At 38.7% G+C, this 21575-nt stretch overlaps 1 protein-coding gene across 1 annotated transcript in view; it reads left to right on the forward strand.

Moving 5' to 3' along the window:
* Positions 1-11429: 11429 nt before the first annotated feature.
* The window catches only part of LOC149305577 (carboxypeptidase Q-like), a 125170-nt gene continuing 115024 nt past the window's right edge, over positions 11430-21575 (forward strand). Inside the window, exon 1 of the mRNA XM_089477578.1 lies at positions 11430-11862. Coding sequence (XP_089333704.1) covers positions 11430-11862 — 433 coding nt within the window. The remainder of the gene's footprint in view (positions 11863-21575) is intronic.

The following is a 21575-nucleotide window of genomic DNA, read 5'->3' on the forward strand; positions in this document are numbered from 1 at the left end:
CGTCTGAGCCTCCATTTGAACTATGACTAATGTGGGTTTATTGCAATTAGACATTTGTCCACTCAAATCTAATGTACAACTGCTACGTTTTTTTTATTCTTTCAGTCTTTTAGTGGAGATTATAAAATCCATTCTGATAGAGCCTTCTCTGCAGATACAAACAACCCATTTTAAATATGTATTTTCAACTTACATTTCCTCTAGAGAAATCTAATGTTCAAATTAATTAGCAGGTTAATATGGGACAAAATTGAGTACAAACTGTTACACAGACGGTAAAAACGGAAAAAAGTATATATTAAAGAGGAACGACCATTTCTTTTATTACTAGTAATGCATTAAAAATCCAGTTTTTATATGTAATATAATTCTGTCGGGCACCTGAATGAGGGATGCACCGATATATCGGTGGCTGAAAGTCTCTTGTACAAGCCAGGAGAAGCAGAACCCAGCAGAGTCACGTGAATGCATGTCACATGACTCTGCTCCTCCTTCTACCCCTGGGGGTGGGAAAAGAGAAGTTGCTAGCAGAGCAACACAGAGGAAAGCAGCAGCCCCTGCAGAAGTCTGCGTGTGAGAGATCTGCAGTTCAGGTAAGGGGGTGGGTGTATGAGCAAGTATGCGTGATTAAGGGAATGAATGAGTATATGAATGAGTGAATTAATTTTTGTGAATGAGTGTGTGTGTGACAGTATGGATGTGTAAGTGGGGGGGTAGCATGGCATAGGGAGCCGAATATAGGCCGCACTTTTTCCCCCCACAAGTCTTTATGCATGCAGTTCCGGGAGCCAGTCAGGCAGCAGGGTTAGGATACAGATCCCCCGCAGCGCTGCAGGGGAACTGGATCCTACTCTCTGATACACTGAGACAGCCCACGGAGGGAGTGCCGGCACGGGAGATTGTCTAAGCGCATCGTGCAGACGTTCACCGGCTGCGGCGATGCGCGTAAACAACCTCCGCTGCCGGCACGTCTGCGCGATGCGCTTCAACAATCTCCCTTGCCGGGAATTCCCACGGGGGGAGTCCCGGCAAGGGAGATTGTTAAAGCACATCGTGCAGACGTGCCGGCAGCAGGGGTTGTTTATGGTCGCATCGGCGCAGCCGGTGAACGTCTGTTCGATGTACGTTAACAGTCTTCCTTGCGTATTGCGTAGATGTCCCCCGCCGGCCCCGCAAGACACCTGGGAGTCTGCACTGGTAAATCTGGGGGGGGCATATCTTGGGGGGGGCAGAGTGGCAGCATATCTCGGGGGGGGCGGGGTGGCAGCATATCTATAACACTAAGTGGTTTTTTTAACTAAGAATTCTTTAAAAAAAGCACCTAGCTTTTAGGGTGAGGCCTATAATCGGGTGCGGCCTATAATTGAGCCAATACGGTATAATATATATATATATATTGTTGATTTTCTGTGGTCCAATTTTGGTGCTTTAACCACACTTTTATGAAAAGTAAGTAACACCAAAATTGGACAAAAAAATTCAATAACAATATTAATATATATATATAGATGATTGTTAACAGCAATCACACTCCTATCAGCCAGTACATGCTGGAATCTGGTGCTGCCTGGGCATGATAGGAGTGTAATTGCTGTTAGCAATCATATATATATATATAATAATTTTTATGGTGTAGGGGGGATCATTTTCGGTCTCTGTTTCGGCCAAGTAAATCCTGAGTTTTCATTTCGGTGCATGCCTACCAGACTGTATTTATTTTGATGTATCTCATTTTGCTAAAAAAAGGTGATAGGTTCACTTTGCAATTATTATATTATTTTATACAATTTATTATAGCATCCAGTATATAAGCTAATGAGAGATACAAGTCATTATTATTATTTATTTTTTACATAGTTTCTGAGTCTGTGCTTTTATCATTGAAAACCTTTAAGGGTTTGATGAGAATGTATGAACCCTGCTGTTTCGCTACTTTTTGCATTTCCATTTTTATATGGCGGTTATATATCATAAATGTAATCAAATTTATACAAGTACAAGAGACATGCCATGAAATAGGAGGCTATTTGCAATTTTTTACAGAACATGGTAAAGTGTAGTTAAAGGGTCACATCTGAAAAATGAACAATTTCACAGTTCTAGTGTCACATTTTATAAAACGATATGAAAGGTAATGAAGGCTCTTTTACTTTTGTGCCAAGTGTTATGATCTTCATTGTTTCTTCTTTCTGTAATGTGACCTATTCAAATGTAGTGTAAGGCTCAGCTTATATAGTCATGCACTCTTTTTGTCTTGTATAGCTGGAAAGATTACTGGCAAAGAAGATGTAACGGTGAGAAAATAACTTTTTTTAATGTAAAAAAAATATATATAGCATTAAGGGATATATACACTAAACATAGAATTTGATGGCTTGTACAACTACTGATGGGAGGCTGTCCCTTTTATCTACCACCCTCTCAGCAAAGTAAAACTTCATTACATTACATCTGAACCTCTAACCCTACAGTTTTAGACTATAATCTCTTGTTCTAACATTTCTCCTCCCTTGAAATATACTTCTATCCTGTACTTTGTTAGAAATGTTTAAAAAGTAAAGGGACTTATCACATCTCCTCGCTCTCTTTTTTCCTCCAAACTATACATATTGACCAACCTTAGTCTTTCCTGATAATATTTATATAAGTTGCTCCATTTGCAACACTTAAAAAGATGCAAACGTGAATAGACCAGCAAGCAGGGGCAGACTGGCCCACAGGCACTTGGGCATGGACTGAGGGCCCGGGAAGGTCAGAGAGGGGCCCTGTTGGGGTCAATGATTTGTCCCGGGGCCAAAGTAAATGCTTGCCCAATTTTTTCAATATAAAATGTATCGGCAGCAGGGTCTAATATTTATATATATATATATATATTGGGGAAAAAAACACAAAAAAACTACTTTGTTGAAGCACCTTTTGATTTTGTTACAGCAATCAGACGTTTTGGGTAGGAGTCTATTAGAATGGCACATCTTGACGTGGCAATATTTTCCCACTCTTCTTTTCAAAAGCGCTCCAAATCTGTCAGATTGTGAGGATATCTCCTTTGTACAGCCCTCTTCAGATCACCCCACAGATGTTCAAGTGGATTCATGTCTGGGCTCTGGCTGGGCCATTCCAAAACGTTAATCTTCTTCTGGTGAAGCCATGCTCTTGTGGATTTGGTTGTGTGCGTTGTGTCATTGTCGTGCTGAAAGGTGAACTTCATCCAGCTGAAGAAAAACAGCCCCAAAGCATGATGCTGCCACCACCATGCTTCACTGTGGGTATGGTGTTCTTTGGGTGATGTGCAGTGTTGTTTTTGCGCCAAACACACCTTTTGGAATCATGGCCAAAAAGTTCAACCTTGGTTTCATCAGACCAGAACACATTTTCCCACTTGCTATTGGGGGACTTGATGTTTTGTTTTTGCAAACTTCAGCTGGGCTTGGATGTTTTTCTTTGTAAGAAAAGGCTTCCGTCTTGCCACCCTACCCCGTTGCCCATTCATATGAAGAATAATGGAGATTGTTGTCACATGTAGCGCACAGCCAGTACTTGCCATAAATTCCTGCAATTCCTTTAATGTTGCAGTAGGCCTCTTGTAAGCCTCCCTGACAAGTTTTCTTCTCATCTTTTCATCAATTTTGGAGGGACGTCCAGTTCTTGTCTCCACTTGATGATGTCTTCACTGTGTTCCATGGTATATCTAATGCTTTGGAAATTCTTTTGTACTCTTCTCCTGACTGATATCTTTCAACAATGAGATCCCTCTGATGCTTTGGAAGCTCTCTGCGGACCATGGCTTTTGCTCTGAGATGCAAATAAGCAAATGTCAGGTAAATCCTACTAGAGCAGCTGAACTTTATTTGTGATTAATCAGTCACTTTAAATGATGGCAAGTTAATTCAAATTTTTCCCCCCTCAAAGATTTCAGTTTATTTTGCAATTGAATTGTTCACGTTATAGGTCACATTAAAGGTGGAAAAAGTTCTGACATGATTTATCTTTGTCTCATTCTTTAACATCACAAGAACCTGGCATTGTAACAGGTTTGTGTAGACTTTTTATATCCACTGTGTGTATATATAGATATATATAAGTTACTTGTATTTTTCAATTGCTGTCAATATTATTTAATATATATTTAATAATTATATAATTGTATTTAAGTGATATGTGAAAACCCCCATGTTCACACTGTTGAAAAGTTATCTTTTTTCATTACGACAAATACTTAAAAATAGATATAAGGGGGTGTAACCATGGGGAGGGACTTAATCAGGAAGGAGTGTGGTCAAATAGTGTGTGGCTAAGGGAGGGGCATCACCACAGGTGGCCCCATGGCTTTTTGTTGCCCGGGTCCCTGGATGGACTCATTCCATCCGTGCCAGCAAGGGAGAAGCAGTCAAAAGTTTGCCAGGAATTATGATGTCTATGAGAAACAATATACTTTGTGAATAAGCCCCTCTTCTTGACCACAGACCTGGACACAGATGGGCTTATAGCTGGTATAAGGAGGTACAGCAGAACTATATATATCCTAAATTGCAAGTTGAGCATTTTTATTCATCAGCTATACTGTCAAGGGCCAAACTTGATGATCCATGCAAGTCATATAATAATATGATTTAACATTGCATCATTCAATTACTTTACATTTTATTTTAAGAACAAATTCCATAGCGTTATTACAATAGGAAAAATGCATCAATTTGTGAGAACAATAACATGAACATATGTTAAGACATGCTGGTACAGAAGGAGGAGAGGGTTCTGCTTGTGCAAGCTTACAATATATAAGGGTGATGAGAGGAAATGAGACAGATGGAGAGGAACTGTTTGGTAAGAATGATTTAATTGTAGAGAGAAAATAATAGTCAATGACCTGAAGAGCAAGAAGTTGGTTAGGTTGGCCCATCATAATACACAGGGATGTCAAGGAGTTCAAATATTCAACTCTCTGGAGACTCCTGTGGATGACCAGTTTATTTTATAAAACGTTAGAGCTATAGCATATTATGGGAGATTTCAATGAAATCTTTAAATCAAACAAGGAATCTTCAAGTTAAACTTTATAAAATAACCCCCTGAAAAGTAACATTTTAAAATTTCTTTGGATTAAGCTGTCTGACTGGTAGCAGGACATACGGGGCGAAAATCCTCTAAATGATATTCAAAGAGAAATATATAATTTGAGAATTCTGTGATCTTTGAAATCAAAAACTCAAATTTAAACTTCAATTAGTGTTGCGTTATATAGTGTTACAGAAACATTCCTGAAAAGAAAAAACCTGGCTTCTATCAGTAAAACGGACCATTTTTTACACTAATGCATTTTTTTTATTTTTATAATGGTGTAGCAAGTGATTATTCTGCTCAAGTAGAGACAGATTCCGTCAGGGAAGATATTATATGTAGTAGCCAAATAGTGGTATTAGTATTAGTAATGGTAAATATTAACAGTACTAAAGAGTATGGTAAAGTCTGGCCGAAGGCAGGAAACTTTTATGTGTATTCAGTAAACAGTGAGCCTGACGTGAGTTCAGCGGAAATTAAACATTTCATTTTACCTGATTTAACCGCGAGTGATTCAGAACCAACTCACTGTCAGAGGTTGGTCCTTTACAGCGTGTAGGTAAGATGATTTCTAGTGCTTTTTCACTAGATGTTATACAAAGATAAGTACATGGATTGTAACAGACCAAAAAGGTAAGGTAAAACAAGGTCAACCTCACAAGCTTAGAGTCTACAACCGACAATGGAGGCAGGAGAAACACAAATTAGGAAAGAGAAAGACAGTCGGCACCATAGGCAAGGTGGGGAAAGACCTGGCCAGCCACATACCCAGCATCAATGGATGGCTATTCTCTTGGCTACTTCTGGTAAATGACGGTCATTGATCTGTTTGGTAGATAGTTGTTGACAAGGGTTAACATTTGAGAACCTTGAACCAGTGCTTTTGAAGCTCAACGTCACATTAGTTGACAACCACGATAGGGACACATTAAGGACAACAGGATCACATTGAAGTAGAGTCTATAGTACAAGGTGCAGAACATTACCCATAGTTCATTCAGAGATGATACGTGATCTTTGTTCATCATAACATATAATCCTCTGTAATCTTAAACTCTGAAAAATATAAATTTCAGACTTTCCCCCATCTCTTTGCAAAAGAATTATACTTTTAGTGTATCCAGAATATTTAACATATAACAGAACCAGAATGGCTTTATCTATGTGATCATGGTAGCTGCAATGAAGTGAACAATTCTTAAACAGATCAGAAATGCATTTGTATCTAAAGGTTGTATGAGTACAATAATTTCATTATTTATTTTTTCAGTTTAGCTTAGTTATGGAAAAATTCTTTGTTTTATTGCTCCGCGAGTATAATTGTACTGAACACGGAGATGTTTATACGCTGTTCTGACAAGTACAGGCCCTAAATTAGTAATGGAGCACAACGATCTTCATGCTTAAGTAGTTCAGGGCTGCTTTCATAATGAAATCACATGTATATGAAGCAGATGGTTACTTTTTAAGGCAGAACTACTTTTTTCTATATTCATTTGCGTGTGTAAGATATACAATGTGTGTATATATATATATATATATATATATATATATATCACACACACAGCTCAAACGTGACCTGAGTTGACATTTTACTTTTCTCTAGGTTTTTCCGTATTTGTCGTGGATGTGCTGATCAAGGCATAAAGTTAAAATTATCTTTTACTTAATGCACAAAAGAGATAATTGGAAAAACTAGATCATATGGTGGACTTTAGCCCTCTGTAAGAGTTCTGAAATATGGTATTCAGATGACCGTATTACAGCACATGTATGTGTTTCGAGACTAACAAGAACATCCAGCAGTATTTGTACGATGACTAAATACAGTTCTACGGTCTGTGTGTGGCTGAGTTTCCAGATACCGCCTCACTTTAAGTATGTATTGTATAGGGCCAGCTCAGCCCTTTCTTGAAGAAGAAACGCTTCGGGGCTTGTTAAAAAAGGGCAATGAAATTAAAATCGAGCAGCCTCGCTAAAGAAGAATGCAATGTCTGCAGAATAATGAGTAAGGGGATTAACCCAGAAAAGAAAGCACATAGCGTTTCTCTCTTCTCTCTTTTGGGTTTTATGCAAGGAGGAGCTGTATCTGTATTCTTAGTAAACCCATTGCACTCCCCTTCAGTATCCGCTATGGTTTTTGCCTGGCTGTATTTCGTATCTAATGATTCAGTGAAATCTTGGTGCCTTTTGGTAATATGAAAAGTTACGGTGCACATCATAAATAATAATAATCCAAATGTAAGATGCCCTGATCTACATTAAATAGGAAAAAAACAAAAACAAAAAACCCCTTCTTTTGTATTGCGTACAAAATAGCACCACCCTAAAATTTTTAATGTAGTTCTAAATTAACCATGTTCACCCTTCCCAATATTGAAAAAACGTTTTAAACTAGTGAATATGTGTGCAAAGTCGTGTTTAAATCCTGCATATAGAAATAGAGGAAAAGGGAAAAGATAATGTGCAATAACCATTTTACTAAAGCAGCAAAGCCTACTAATGAAATATTTAATGTACCCGACCTATCAAGCCTGAGGCTGGGATGGAGTGTTATTGAATTCATTCTGTAAAATGTCTGTAGTGCAAAAGTTGCTAATATTTTACATTTCTTTCAGCATATGGTGCAGAAGAAGTTTCATATTCTGTATAATTTATGTAGAAATAGATTAAACTGTCTTCAGGTTGTAATTTCACCACTTTTGCCGCTTTCTGTTTAACATAATAAAATATAATAAGAGGAATATTGTGTTTAGCATACAGGTGCTATAAACCTTACTAATATTATACTGCAGCCATCAGCCACCAACCTACAGATAGATACATTGCGTTTGAATGTGCTTTTGTTGAGGTTTTAGCGCTATATATAACAATAAATGACAATATTTATTCTTTTAATCTAGTATTTGCTGCGTGTGGCGCTGATTTCCTTTTTTGTTGCATGACAAAAAAATATGAACTCGCCTACCAATTGTTTAATTTGACTACTATAGCCAACCTATTGCTGACAGATATATAACATTAATGAACTCTCCAGAGACAAACATTGGCAGTAGAATGGCCCATACTGCAAAGCTTAGCGACTTTCATGTGTGTTTTCATTGTAGCTGCCACCTGTCCAGCAAGTCGGTTCATCAAATTTCTGCCCTACTAGACCTGCCCTGGTCATCTATAAGTGTCCAGGGGCAACAACCGCTTATCTGCAAAGTGTCAGGCCGCACGATCTTATAGAATGGGGCTGCTGGATGCTGAAGTATGTGAAAATCTCCATCCTTGGTTCCACTACTGAGTTATAAACTGCTTGTGGAGGCAACATTAGCACAAGAACTGTTTGCAGAGAGCTTCAAGAGATGAGTCTCCACTGCGGAGCAGCCATACAATGTACAATCAGACAGATGCTAGGAGAACGCCATCGGGGGCTGTATCTTATGGTTGAAGCTAGGCCATTTAGTGAAGGGCTATCTTCCATACAGATTAGAATGACCTGTACTTCTATTAAAATGGAGACTTGCTTGCTCCAACTAAGCTAAGTGTGGAAAATAGCAAAGTCGACCCCAAACTTACACCCCAGGAGGTCGTGTCCACACGTTCTTTTTCTTTTCTTAAATTATTATAAAACATTTGGCTGAGAAAGATGAATGATAGTATGGTTGCAGGAACTGAGTCGGATGCAAAGGTAAAAGTAATGTGCTCCGGTAACCTTAAGAAATTTAACTACTTGTAAAGAAATCTGGCCGTTACTCAATGTAAAGTACAGTAAACCCAGAGAAGCTCCGATGCAGTAACTTGTATGCTTGTTAAAAAAGGGCTATGAAATTAAAATCGAGCAGCCTCGCCAAAGAAGAATGCATGTTAAAGTACTTTGTGAGGACTTTAATATGCATTCTTGAAAAAGGCAAAAAAAACAACTAAGAATTGTGTAAAAATAGAAAAAAGATTTCCAATAAGATATTCAATCAAATTGATATGAAAATTTCTTGTAATTATACTTTTTTTGTAAATCAAATAAAGAAATTGAAAAAACATTTTGGGCATGGCAAGTAGCAGGGGACACAGAGAAAATGGCCAATGCATGTGGGGGATTCTGCTGAACTCCTCAAAGCCTTTGCAAGCGAACGCTGCATACATTTAAGGGTTAGACCACTCAACTATCATGCATTAAAGAGCATGTAATGGCTTGAGTGTCCCTTTAACTGGCATATTCTCCTATAAATTTATGGAAAATGTTGGGGAAACCGTGGAATGCAGCAAAACATAGGGGTTATGTATAAAAATTGATTCTTACCACCTTAGCAATAGAAGATTTCAGTCAACGGACACATACCATCGGTCGAAAAAGTTTTTTTTATACTTAACCCTAATAATAATAATTTATTTGGTAAAGAGATAGAGATGTTTCTAATGCCATGTAGTGCTCATATGCATGTTATTTAAAAGTATAAACACGTAGATGACAGTAAATGCAGCTCTATTGCCTATTGAGAATACTATGCTAATGTTCTTTTAAAGGTCAGAATGTCCTTGGTTTACAAATATGTACCTTCTCTTTACATTAACCTGGAAGCTCGTAACATTTGTTGTTATTTTACTAGCCGTTGCTGATGTTGCATCAGTTTTGTTTCAACTGACTGATTAAACATGTAAGCAATCATTGCTGTTAGGTTCAGATGCTCTCTTTCACTAAGTCTGATTAATATCTAACTGGTAGAATATGTGAGGATCAGCAGATTATCTTTGCAGGGAATTTATTTGCCTAGTGTCTTATTTCGGCCGGCCAACAGACGCTTTGCAACTAATGAGTGTGGTCATCGCATAATGATATTACCAACTAGTTAAATGATGTTGATATGTTTCATATACACTTCCACTCCCTCTAATAGCATCCTAACTCTTTGGGGTTAATTCAGGAAGGGACGTTTTACAGGAGAGTTCCGGTTTAAACTCTTTGACTTTACTATTCATTATGCGGGGCCATCACTAGCAGGTTTCTCCGGAAGAAGGGCTGATCTGGCCCTCTATAGTGCATAATTCAATGAGTTGGAGGCACCAAAGAAGTCTTGCTGATTTAACTATACATTGCACAGGCTCTTTGTGCAGCAGAAGCTCAGAGGTTGGACCTTGATTATGTATAGTGAAGTCATGGAACTGATTCTTGTCAAGCCACAAGGTTGGCCTTTGGAAACCAGGAGATAACCTATTATTTATTGTTCTATATCACTCCAAAGGCTCCAATAAAACCGCTTTTGACTGTGAGGTCTGGGTTAAAATGTGCAAAAAAATATTAGAATTCTGAAAACAATATTTTAGAAGTGGGATGATTTTAATCTTTCATATAATGGAAGCACATTAGACAATCCTGCTTTCCTTTTACCGTAATGTTTGACTTAATGCTTCTCCTGACACTGCTTGTTGTGCTGTTGCTAGGCAACTTCCAGCTCGTCTCTCATCATTTCCCCTTCTCATGACAACATACCATTGAAAGCTTTTGCAGAAAGCCTCTGATCATTGGGAGCCGGGGAATGTTGATCTCTCTAGTGACATTTCAAAACATTTCTCCCATGTATTGGAGCCCAAGATTTCCTTGCGGTAGCCTCATTATTAGATGTCGCTGCAGTAAAAGGCCTTTACATTTGTTAAAATGTGAGAAATTATTGCGTACGCCTAAAATGAGTGAAAATTCACTTGATCCATTCCTATACACATCTACAAGAAAATTGTAAATTGTATTACAATATTTTCTACCTATAGCTTTATTTTATCAAGTATAAATTATTAATGTGATGGATACAATGCGGGCTGACAACAAATGCGTTATGGGGGAATGGACGCTCAGCCGAAGTAACGGGAACAAGCCAAAGGAAGAAATATCATTTCATACACCATTCTTTACATGCATTAGAAGTGCAGGCTATCACTGGGCATGGGTTAAATGTGTCACTTTAGCCCACTTACTAAAGTGACCTGTGTTTAAAATAACAACAGTTTAATCTTTAAAGCCCCCATTTTGCATAGACTCCAAATTATTTTCCTGCATGCGATTTGGAGCATGGGTTGTTTAGTTATTGGAGTTATAAAATATGCTCCTGTCTCATTTAAGTCCTGCCCTCGGCTGCTGATTCTCCCACTGATTTTAGTAGACTATATTGGGGGTTCTGCTTAGCATGTAGAAGAAGTCTACCAGGGCATACGCCTTAGTTTCAGTATCGGTAGCTGGCGGGAGGATTAAATGAGACAACTAATACCCGCAAAAAAAACTACCTTTAAAAAAATATTTAGTTTAATGCTTTAAGAAACAAATAATTGCATTTGTCTGACATGGTCCTGCTTCTTTCAACAGGATTTCGTGGACCAAGAGTACCATAAGGAGTAAGATGAAGTTCTTTACTTTGGCAACTGTGTTCTTGTTTTGTGGGCTCCAGCCATGCTTTGGATTGTTCTACAAGCCCAAGACACTTCATCTGGAAAAGTTTGGAGGACTGAAGGAAGAAATAGCAAGTTATAAGGATGTTTCCAAGGCTATAATAGACCTTGCGGTTTACGGCAAAGCGCAGAACAGGTCATACAACCGCCTGGCCCAATTTGTAGACACTATTGGTAACAGAATGAGTGGCTCTGAAAGTCTTAAAAATGCCATAAAGTTCATGTACAGCAGACTTCAGGAGGACAAACTGCAAAATGTTTCTTTGGAACCAGTGAAAGTGCCACACTGGGAACGTGGAGAAGAGTCTGCTATGCTGATGGAACCACAGAAGAAAAACATTGCTATACTGGGACTTGGTGGCAGTATTGGTACCCCACCAGAAGGTAAAGTAATATTTTATATGTTCTTCTAAGAATCTAAATACTTGCTGTGGTGTAACTGAATAAATGTACCAGTGGTGGCAGTTAGTGTGACATGGGCTTGAACAGAATGAACTTTAGTTGTTGTTAGTGAATGCGATTGTTAAAATAATGGTAATTTATGATAAATTGCATGAGCTATAATAACTGTAGGTCACTTGTCTGTAGCAGAGGTTTAGGATGACCTTGCACACAGGTTGTGTTTCACCAGACATCCCGCTGGCTCTCTAAATCACTACTTTTACACAAATTTTTTCTTGACTTTTGTAATCCAAACATTTACGTAGCACTTGGTAACACACTGGAACATACAGAATGAACTAAGTTAATTGTACCGGGCAACCCCATTACAGAAAATTGTGTATTTAAGTACTCTATGAGTGCTATGATATGCATTCTTCCTGAACAAATGCCTGCACGAATTGTAAGCAATTGTTCATATAGTTCCACATTAGACAAAGTTCCAGGCCAGTAGAGGTGTAGAATTATGCAAAGTTCGATATGGTAGGCAAAATAGCTAATTTGGTAAGGATGATACCTTTATTGGCTAACTGGATTGCATTAGATTGGAATCATTATAATGTCTATGTCTCTTCTTCAGGGAAGGTATACCTAATATAATATGCTATACAATTCAGTCAGCCAATAAATGTATCATCCCTACGAAATTTGCCCTTTGACATACTAGAAGTGTAAAGAAAGGTTCTCAATCACATTGATACTTTTTAGACAGCGGTTCATCTGTATTTTAAATACAATGGACGTTCTAAAACGCACTGCACCATAACGAGTGAGCATTCATATTGTACTTCAACCTACTCGTCGATTAATACTTGACTGAGGAAGTAAAATGTTTACCTTGTGACACATAATATATTGATTATTTTTATTGTACAATCTAGACGTTATATTGGCAGAAAGTAATTTACAAACAAAAATGTTGCAAGTATCATCTATAAAAAAATGTTTTTGGGAAAAGGCAAATTTAGAAATAAATCATAGAAAAGCAGCTGGAATTTTCTAGCTGCTGATCTTTCATCACTCCACAAATGTAGAAAACACTGAAAATGGTTAGAGCGCTTAAAAATAAAATATCTAACATTGTGTTTCCATATTCATAGCGATTGTTAATATTTTATACAATGTAACGCATGCCGCTACCCATGGTTCCTAGAATGCCCTGGAGCAAAAACCTGACCTGGATCAATGGAAAATAACATAAATATTGGTCTGTTCAGAAGACAATCAAATATAATATTTAATCCCCAGAGCAATTATCTCCTAAATCATTAAATAGAAAATACAAACTATGGTCCTGCAAAAGTTATCACAATGGATCTCGTAATCTATAAACTAGTTATTTCCTACGCTTCTATATTATAACTGACTTAATCGATAAAAAAATATTGCAGCCTTGCTCAAGAATACCCTTAATTCTCATTGAGGACCCAGTGGCTTTGAAACTGGCTTCATTCTCTTTTGAGCATGATTAATGACATTTCAGATATTTAATTTGGCAACCACTATTGTGCTGGATCTGCTGATCTGAGGTCTGTTTGTCCCCAAATATTATTCTTGCTACTGCGGTTTGTGATTGAACATTTCTGTACTCAAATTTCCTTAGTTCACCATGTTATCTACACTGCTTTCTAGAAAATCCTTGCTCAAAATGTCCTTTCTTCATTGGGCCATACTTGGCTGTTTAATTGTATCTAAAGTCTTGAGATGGGAAATGATCCATTTCTACTGTTTTTCATTCTATAAGTTTTTTTTATCATTAAAAGCACCTATCTGAAGCATAAATATTGGGGATTCCATCACACTGTATGGCCATTGATTGGTCAGCCCATCACTACGTCAAAGCACCCCATCTATTGCACGTATCCTGATTTTGGGAGCAGCAGGTGTGGAAGTTGGATTTAATCAGTTTCATGCTGCAATGCATGTGTGTCCTTTTCTTTTTCTGACTTTCTGTCCATTTGCAGTTTATGGTTTTTCATCATATATATTTTTTTAGCTGATATTAAGTCTTTTTAACTTTTCTACTCTGTTAGCAGCATTGATATAACTCTGGTGAGCATGCCCCTAGTCATTCATTTCAATGTGATAAAATCCGATCTGCTTATTTCCCTTTCTTTATTTCTTCTTTTTCCCGAAGTTCCCTGTAGGCTCTGCGTAAAATGTCAAGAATTTTTTGAAAACTATATTTAGCCATTTTGAATTCTTTAGAGTAGTTCCTTTGTGTAAACATTTATTTCTGTTGAAGTGTTAGGTGGTTCAACGTCGTTTCAATCTGTTCATTTTCCGTTGAACTGCTCACAAACATTCCGAGCTTCTGACAGGTTGACGTTATTTTGGACCCATACAGAAATATATATGTATATATAGTTACAGTGAGAACATGCTTTTTTGAATTCATTTTGTCCATGCCTTTAGTTCATAATCCCAAATCCCATGTTTCAACATGGCAAAGTGGGCCATCAACTTAAATTAAGATACATGATGGGGTCGGAGACCCACTCAAACTGCCCTAAATGCCAAACACCATGTCCACGCCTGTGGTTTTAGCGTTTACAACTGAATTATGGCGACAGGTTTGTGACTACATAACACACACTCTGAAGAACGAGTACTGACCCTCATTGTCCTGGTGGCTTTTTGTAATTCTACCCTTGGACTTTGGTTGTAGCCTAAAAGTAAGAGACATTGACTTTTATTTTGGGACAATAGATCCAGAAGTAGCCACCTGTAACAGACATGATGTAATCCAGACTTTTTTTTCAAGTGGACTGTATAGCTGCCTCATTGCGTATTGCGATCTTGGACAGGCCTGCTAAATTGTCCCTTTCAGGTTTCATTTCCGGTGTTGAGGGGCCGATTTCCAGTGTCGTTACACAAGCTGAGGTGTATGTGGCAAAGAAAATCCCCTAAAACAAGCTGGGGTGCAGGCTATTTATTTTCTGTATAAACATCCGTCTGTACAAGTTCTGTTATGTTGCTATGTTTCTGTGTTGTAGTAACAATGCCAACTTCTATATTATTTTTGTTTTATCTCTACTTAACATGGTTGCAGGGACTACGATGTCTATAACAGTGTATCTGCTGTCATGTCATCACTACAGGCCAATGTTACTCTGTTATATAGGATGTGACATTCTTATGTCAATGAGAGCCTCAATGTTTCAGACTATACTGCATTCTTTGACTAATATGGGGTTATACTGCCTACTGATGCACAGATCGCTGTTCCTTTTATCTCCTGGATTACTTGTTTATGACTGACAATATTCCAGCATATGATGTGTCTAAAAGTAAAAAAACTGCTACTCACGCAGAGAAACTCAGTCACATTTATTTGTTTTATTAAGGGTTTTTATATAATTATCTCTATTATTTTAATATAACATTTGTTTGAAGTACCGTATTTCCCCATGTATAAGACGCACCTTTTTTTAGAAAAAATTGGGGTCTAAAAATTGGGTGCGTCTTATACAGTGGTGGTAAGTTTTTTTAAAAAAAAAAGTTTTTTTTACTACAAAGGGGACCGGAAACGGGACCTGCTGCTTACCGGTTTTGCTCAGTAGCATCACTTGATCCGTCGCAGCGACACAGGAACCCAGTGGAGTCATGTGAATGCACATCACATGACTTCGCTCAGTTCCTGTTCCTGCTCGAGCAACGCGGGGGGAAACAATGGCCCCCACGGAAGTCTGCGAGCGGCACCAGAAGATCTGCAGTTCAGGTAAGGTGGGGGAGTAAATGAATGAATGAATGTGTGTGTGTTAGCATGGATCCGTGTATAGGGGGCACAGGGAGGCTGAAAGTGATGTGCATTTACTGGCTGCCTGAGCATGATAAGAGTGCAATTGCTAACAATTGCTAGCAGCTAACATCAATCACACTCATATCATGCCCAGGCAGCCAGTACAATAACTAATATGTAATTTAAACAGAAAATTCGGCCCCCAAAATTTAGGAGCGTCTTATACTTGGGGAAATACGGTATTTCACACTTTTTAATGCCTCAGTAATCCATGTGACTGTGAGATATATATATAAAATGAGACACAGATTACAAGCACAGATTGCAGGTAGGTATAGGTATGTATCAGAATTCTGGTGGTCAGTACTTGTTTCATAACCAAAGACTCGGCTCATAAAAATGCTGCTTTAAAAGTTGTACTGTTTTTTTTTTGGAAACCCACTGAAACCAGTCTTCAAACAATGTGCTTAAGAAAGCCTTTTTTCAGTACAATGCAAAGATATATTGGGTCCAATGCAAGATGTATCAGGGAAAGAAGCTGAAATTACCCTTAAGAGATTTTTGGACATCAGCTCACATTTCCATGTTTCTATATCTTGTGTTTAATTCTTATGAATTACACATTTTGTTAATTAGGTGTCAGACATTTAGACCGGTTTTAATGTGATATCTGTTATGATGGTAAAATCTGGCGGATAGACTGACATCCAGTAATTTATGGTATTTTGCAGCAGCCTTTTGTTTTCAGTTTTCTCTGTGTCTGAAATAAACTGTACTATCAAGGCAGCTCAGTCCCGACTTCAAAGAAATGTTAGTTTCATATGACTCAAATTAAAGTAACGTAACTAAAATACTCACTAGGTGCACACAGCAGAAGTGTGTAACTGTAACAAGTGTTTCGCGTGTCTATGAAGATGCCGCCGGCTACTTGCCCTGGAGGCGATACATTCTCCTGCGCAGCGCTGCGCCCATGCGGGATACTCACTGCCACGGAGCTTCAACGATGGCTTGTGTGAGATTTCAAGGATAAAATTGTATGTTTTAAAAAAAAAAACTAATTTCCATAAGAACTTGATTTCCCACTTTTGTGGACTAATCTTTAGGGTCACCCAGCAAGTGGTATATGGGCATTCTAACGTAAAAGGTATAATGTGAGATAACAAAGGTCTGTTAAAAAGGAAACGTTACGTTTATATTGTTTATTAACCCTTGGTACATATGTATTAGATTAGGGGATGTTTAATAGTAACGTCTTGGAAATACCGTTCACTATTATTCGTGAAAGGTTAAAAAAAATAAAATATATATATATATATTTTTATTTTTTTTCAAAAACAATTCAGGATCTGTTCCCTCCCACTTTTCGAAATTGTTACGCTGTAAATCATACATTAGTCATGCGCAATGGGATATCGTTTTTGTAAAGTTTGAATCCAGAGCGCTAGGTGGTGGACACACTCTTATGTGTAATCTGCCTTCCTTGGAAAACCTAGAGGAAAAAAGTTACTTCCATAAACTTTAGATCTTAACGTTTTCAAACATTGTGGTACAAAATGTATTTTAGCTGTGTGTCACTTCTAATTTGAGTGTAGAATGTTGCTTTATATTACCAATACCAGCAATTTTAGACATTGGTTATCCAAAAATATATACAGTATAGAGCTCAACATTTTGACAGTTAAAGAGTTAATAGGCTAACAAATGCCTGGGGTGGATTTCTGAAATTTAGCATGCATTGATTGATCTGGCGATGGCTGGTTAGAAGCCGAAGAAGTCTATGGGGGACTGTAGCCTGCAGAGTGGATAAACTGTAGAAATTCTGCCAAAATTCTGATCCGCAGACTACAACTGGGCAGAATGTACCAAAAGTCAAAGAACAGGCTATGGGGTCAGGACGGGCAGAGTTGAAAACCAGGAAGACCAACAAACTGTAATGCACACCCAACAAACACTAAAAAAGGTTTGCTACATACATAAGTTGTGCATTTGTTCATGGTGGAAGGACCCAAATCGGCTGAAAACAGACCTATGATGCAGCATGAAAGTAGATTTCAGATAACCTCAAGGCTCAATCTCCTTCATCAGTGTCATCTTAGAGAGCCGATGCCTTCCAAGAACTCATCTAAAAATCTGCATTATATTGATTATTTAATGTTAGATTCGGCTGATGTGTCGTAAATCTAGCTGTGGGATGAGCAAGGAAAATGAATTCCAGGTAAGAAGAATCCAGCCTTTCTGTTCCTTGCTTGCATGTATTGGGTTCCAAGTTGACAAAAGCAGGGTAGTTTAGTCTTCTGGGTTCCTTCCAGAATATACCCTAGGACCCTCCAAAATGACCTAACTTTTTGTGCTTGCTCTGTTGATTACTTGACTCTAACACGTTCACTCAGTCTTACACATATTTACACATAAACTATGACCTTCTGAATTAAAAAATCCCTCACATTTTCGTCCAAACCAAAATGCACCCGAATCTTCTTTTGGTCTAATCGCTACTTTATCCGCAGTATATTCACATATGCAAACTAGCAATTTCTTTCTTTTCTGATCTCTACCTGTTCAACGAAGCAAACAAAATTCACACATATAGCATTTTTCTTTCTTCCCAGGCAGATGTTTATTTTACATGTACTGTCCTCTTCTCTTCTATTTGTTGACTTGTCTTGTTTGAAATGCCTGTGCTTGCGGGATACCAACTTCTCTCACCCTGTAATTAGAATCATCTTTTCATCTGATTGTATAAAATTTTCTTCTGACAGTATTATGTATATTTTTGAAATGGCAAGTAGAAGTATAATTTAATAGTTTTTTCCTTAGAACTTTTGTGTAATTATATGTTTCCACTTGCAGTAATTATTTTTCTGTAGTATGGTCTGTGAAAATGAGATATTGACTTATGTGTTTGAGCCCATTAGGCAGGAATTAAATATAATGCCTAATTCTGCCAGGGATGTACATCTCATGCTCCCCCAAATGTATTTACTGCCTGTGGTAGTCGTCCCTCTAATTAACACATATTGTCCTCAGAATAAAACAAAGGATGGACTGGAATGGCCAGAGCTTGTATCTAAGGCGTAGGTACTGTGACAAACCCCTTTTTTATAGCTCAGGGCCAATAAGTCACTTCTTGTGTCTTAAGGCATTTGTTGCAAACTGTCTTTTTATTTATAGGTTAACAAGTACCCCAAAACATAATGAATAAAACCTAGCTCCCAAAGTGATCCCTTTCCGGCCTATATTTTGTTGCCCCAGACTAACCAGCCTTAAACATCTGTTATCTTAATACCCCATGGCAGAGTCAGCTAAGCCAGGCTTTAGAAAACCTACCCCAGGCAGCAGACACGGGTCCAGGCAGGTAATGCCACACTTGGCTCGTGGATTCTTCTTTTAGCACAAGAGCAACTGTATGTCTTTCTGTCAACAGTCTCCTGCACCTTCCTCAACTAGATTTGGCTTTTGTACTTTGTAATTTCAGCTTTTTCACTGTGAAGTGGAGCATTAGCTTACTGTGCTCTCGAACTGTTGCACCCTAAGGATCCATGTATGTGATTTATGCAACTCCTGTTCACAAAATACAGCAAAATATTTCCATTGGGCTGTACAGTTCCACGGTACATACTGGATGATTCTGGCATTTAGCCACAACCCACTTCCCTCCTTAAGCTCCCATGTCTGTGAATGAACTAATCCCAAGTGTTCTGGATACAGTTTATGAAGCCCATTAATCACAACAGTTGAGACCTGTGGTCTTGTGCATTTGGATTTGTATGAATTGAAAATGTACAGAATTTTGGGAAAACAAGGCCAGGCCCCCCACGAAGCAGAAAGCTCAGAATTTTCATCTGAAATTTGCTGGCCCTTACACTCTCACTCACACTCTCATTCTCGTTCACTCTCTCGCTTCTGCATCTTCTTGCTCTTTATCTTCTATCTTCATCCGCATCTCCACAGATATAACCTAGCGCGAAATAGTGACACTTGCAGTGATGTCCTCTCCCCTGGTTCTCAAATTGGGAGATATGTCCATGGAGATGCGGATGAAAATAGAAGAAACGATAAAAATGAGAAGATAAACAAGAAGAAATGTATGTAATTGGCAGAGAAGATAGGGAAGCAATCAGAGAGCGTGAATGTGGGCACCGGGCAACACATTTTATTCCCGAATTAAGAATGCCCTAGATTTTCATCCAAAAGTGAATGGGTAGGAAACATAATTCGTTCCCCGAAAAATGAATGGCCTACAAACTAACCGAAAAATTTGTCCTAACTTGGCCCGTTTTCATATTTCTAATGTGGAGTGATTATTCCTGGGTACATGGTATCATTCTTACTTGATTTCTGGTTGCTTTAGCTTTAGCACAAATGTTATGACATATGTTTTGTCCACCTGCTAAAAGTATGCAACAAGATTGTTTTTTGATGCTCTAGAATTACCGTATTGGCTCGGATATAGGCCGCCCCCGTATATAGGCCGCACCCTAAAAGTTTGGTGCTTTTTTAAAGAAAAAGTTTTTTTCTTTAAAAAAGCACCAAAAAAACATGCTGCCACTCTGCCCCCCCCCGAGATATGCTGTCACTGTCCTCCCTCCCCGAGATATGCTGCCACTGTCCTCCTCCCTCCCCGAGATATGCTGCCACTGTCCTCCTCTGCCCCCCGACTTACCGGAGCTGACTCCCGGGTGTCTTGCGAGGCCGGCGGGGAACATCTACGCAATACGCGTATACAACTTCCGGTGCCGGATGTGCCGGCACCGGAAGTTGTATACGCGTATTGCGTAGATGTCCCCCGCCGGCCCCGCAAGACACCCGGGAGTCTGCTCCGGTAAGTCAGGCGGGGGGCCAGAGGTAAAACGCATCGTGCGGTTAGACAACCGCACGATGCGCTTAGACAACCTCCCGTGCCGGCACCCCCCCCCGTGGGAAGTGCTGGCAGGGGAGGCTGTCTGAGCGTATCGGGGAGTAGGATGCAGGTCCCCTGCACCTCTGCGGGGGATCTGTATCCTAACCCCGCTGCCTGCCCGGCGCCCGGGACTGCATGTCCCGGGCGTCGGGCGCTAGACCCCGAATATAGGCCGCACCCCCACTTTAAAGACTTAAAGTGGGGGGAAAAAGTGCGGCCTATATTCGGGACAATACGGTATTTATTCGATTCAAATAAAAAACTATCTTGGAAATTTGATGGACACATTTTACATTAATAGCTACCATTTTTTAAGCATGGCCTAATGCCGATACTTTCTGTATTATTACCATTATATGTAAAACACAAAACAATGTTTTATTACATCTCTCCAGACATTATCCAGGTAACAGTTCACCCATTTCATGGGTGTTCACATTTAACTGTCAAGCATATAATTTGTTTCAAAAATATTCTTTACTGATTTAATGGGAATCCCATCTGTTTCTGGCAAGAGATTGATTTGGCAAATGTCATTTACTGGCACTTTTCAGTAACAGATCTTTTACAAGATGAAGAATGCTTCAGTGACTTTCAATAAATCATTCATCTTATACGGGCCTGTTAAATCAGACCAATCTGTTTTGTTATTGAACAATTATTTTATGCAGACGGTGGATAACTAGGTACTTTTCTCTTTAAAAGAAACACACGTTTGCACTTAACCCAGCTGAATTCTATCCAAATCCTTATTTATGTATTTATATTTTTATGTACTTGTGTCAAACCTTTTCATGTTTCTTTTCAGTTTACAATCCAGGTATATTACATTTTAATAACTGTCCCATGACTATGGTGAAAGTAATATACCTAGTGAAGGGTGACTGGGGATAGTGAAGCAGCCCTGGCACTTTAAGGCCAGTGGCAGACTAATGACACAAGCACGGCCGTAAACGTCAGGCCGCATGTTAAAGTTTGATGCTCAGCATGGCTGAGCATATCCGGCTGGTGGCC

Source organism: Sceloporus occidentalis, unplaced genomic scaffold, assembly GCF_023333645.1.
Source record: "Sceloporus occidentalis isolate IW3139 unplaced genomic scaffold, rSceOcc1.0.p SCAF_11, whole genome shotgun sequence".
Taxonomy (NCBI): Eukaryota; Metazoa; Chordata; class Lepidosauria; order Squamata; family Phrynosomatidae; genus Sceloporus; species Sceloporus occidentalis.